A 2,127-nucleotide genomic window follows, 5' to 3' on the forward strand; every position below is an offset into this window, starting at 1 on the left:
ATTTCTCATTTAAAAGCTGTGAAACGCATTTTACGTTACATAGCAAGAACAATTGATTTAGGATTGTGGTATACACACGAAACCAACTCAAATTTAGTAGGGTTTTCAGATGCTGATTGGGCTGGGGATTTAGATGATAGAAAAAGTACTTCTGGGGGATGCTTTTATCTTGGAAATAATTTGATCTCGTGGCATAGTAGGAAACAAAATTTTGTTTCACTTTCAACTGCTGAATCTGAATATGTGGCAGTTGGAAGTTGTTGTACACAACTTTTATGGATGAACCAAATGGTAAAAGACTATGGGCTTAAAAGTGAAACCTTAGTTGTGTACTGTGATAATTCGAGTGCAATTGATATTTCAAAAAATCCATACAACACTCTCGAACTAAACACATTGACATTCGACATCACTTTATTAGAGATCTAGTAGAAAAGGGGTTGATTCGAATGGAATTTGTTGGTACAAATAACCAATTGGCAGACATATTCACTAAAGCATTAGACTTTGAGAGATTCTCAAACCTTAGGAAATCTCTCAGCATGTGTGCAATCTGATCATTCATGGATGTTGTCTCGGATGTTACAACATCTCAGACAACACCCCATCTGCATGTGCATTTCTAGGACTTAAGCATACTGCATTTGCATGCATACTGTTATATGATGTGTTTTCACAATGTTGCATAATCTTCTGGTGCACTTACAATTTCATGTTCTATCTAAACTTAATACACTTGGATATGATTAATAATCTGATTAAATCACAAAGTAGTTGAAGGATGATCATGTACTCCATGACATTGTCCCATACGAAAAGTGACTTGAAAAGATTGAGTAAAAAGACAAATAAATTATGCATATGCTCTGTATCAGAAGAAAAGATGGGAAAAANAAAACACTTCATTTGTAAACATATTTCATACTTGTTTTCATGTTTCTATTTCTGTTTCATTCTGTTATTAGGCATAATTAGGACATGCATATATACTTCATTGTGAATATGGTTGAGCCAAAAGGGATTGAGTATTTCAACTAAAAAAATTCGGTAAAATTCAAGATTTAACTAGAAATCCAATATTTGTGATTTTTAATGTTTCAGTGGTGTTAAATCAATGTGAGTTTCAATTCTGGAAATTATTTTGAAAAGATTTTGGACGCAATTATCTCAGTATTTTTGGTAAGTGATTACGGGCCAAAGCTGATCTGGTCTAGTACGAAAACTTGGTTGTCCATTCTGAACAAAAAGGGGGAGAAGATGCGACTCAAACTCAAACCCAAGCTGATGCTTTTGAATCTTGTTTTGAACTTTGTTGAATCTTTCGTTTTGACCTTTGTTTTGCTTGCTTTATTGTTTACCCTGATGTTTCTGTTTTCCCTGATTAATTCTTTTTAATGAACTGTTAATGATTTTTGCAGGTGTTGTCTCAAGTGTTGCCAACACAACGAACAACACCCGTACTAACTTGATTTTATTCAGGGGGAGAAAATTCTCATATTAAGGGGGAGTTAATTGGAGTTTAACGGAGAAATTGAGTTTGATCTCATTTTGTCCAGAAAGGCAAAAAGAGGGAGATTGAAGGGAAATATATTCTCCTAATAATTTAATTATTTCCCTAATTGTCTTTCCTTGTTGATTTGATTGCATATAATATTTTGTCTTTCTAGATAATGAGATAATTATGCAAATAATATCATGATATGATTTTGAATAATTAAATATGTTTTGACTTTCTAGATAATATGATATTTAATGAGATCTTACCTTTTTAATTAATGAGATAAATATGCTAGGATTTTATTCTTGATAATGAGATATTATAAAGATCTTGAAGATATGATATTATTGATTTAACTCTTGCTTTCTTTATTTTCTAGATTTCTTTGTGAGATGAGGTGAATTATAAATAAGAGAATTCTCCTCATGCAAAGGGGGAAGTACGTGGGAGCTTAAAAGAGAGGAAGAGAAGATAGGGAGAGAGAAGAGTTATTTTTCGTGGAGATTTTCGTGGTTTTTATTGGAGAGATTTTTGTGAGAGTTGTTCGTGGGAGATTTTCGTGGTGGTCTCTCTTCTCGATCACATATACACGCACTTTTGCACATTGAAGATTTCAGAGAAAATATTCT

General features: G+C 32.8%; 1 protein-coding gene across 1 annotated transcript; it reads left to right on the forward strand.

Annotated features, from left to right (window-relative positions):
- Positions 1-43: 43 nt before the first annotated feature.
- On the forward strand, positions 44-429 carry LOC140967186 (secreted RxLR effector protein 161-like; the record flags this gene model as incomplete). The annotated part of the gene is made up of 1 exon (XM_073427592.1): positions 44-429. A coding segment is annotated over one exon (386 nt), but the record flags the coding sequence as incomplete, so codon positions are not given.
- Between the last annotated feature and the right edge of the window lie 1,698 nt (positions 430-2,127).

Source organism: Primulina huaijiensis, unplaced genomic scaffold (genome assembly GCF_012295235.1).
Source record: "Primulina huaijiensis isolate GDHJ02 unplaced genomic scaffold, ASM1229523v2 scaffold23895, whole genome shotgun sequence".
NCBI classification, from domain to species: Eukaryota; Viridiplantae; Streptophyta; class Magnoliopsida; order Lamiales; family Gesneriaceae; genus Primulina; species Primulina huaijiensis.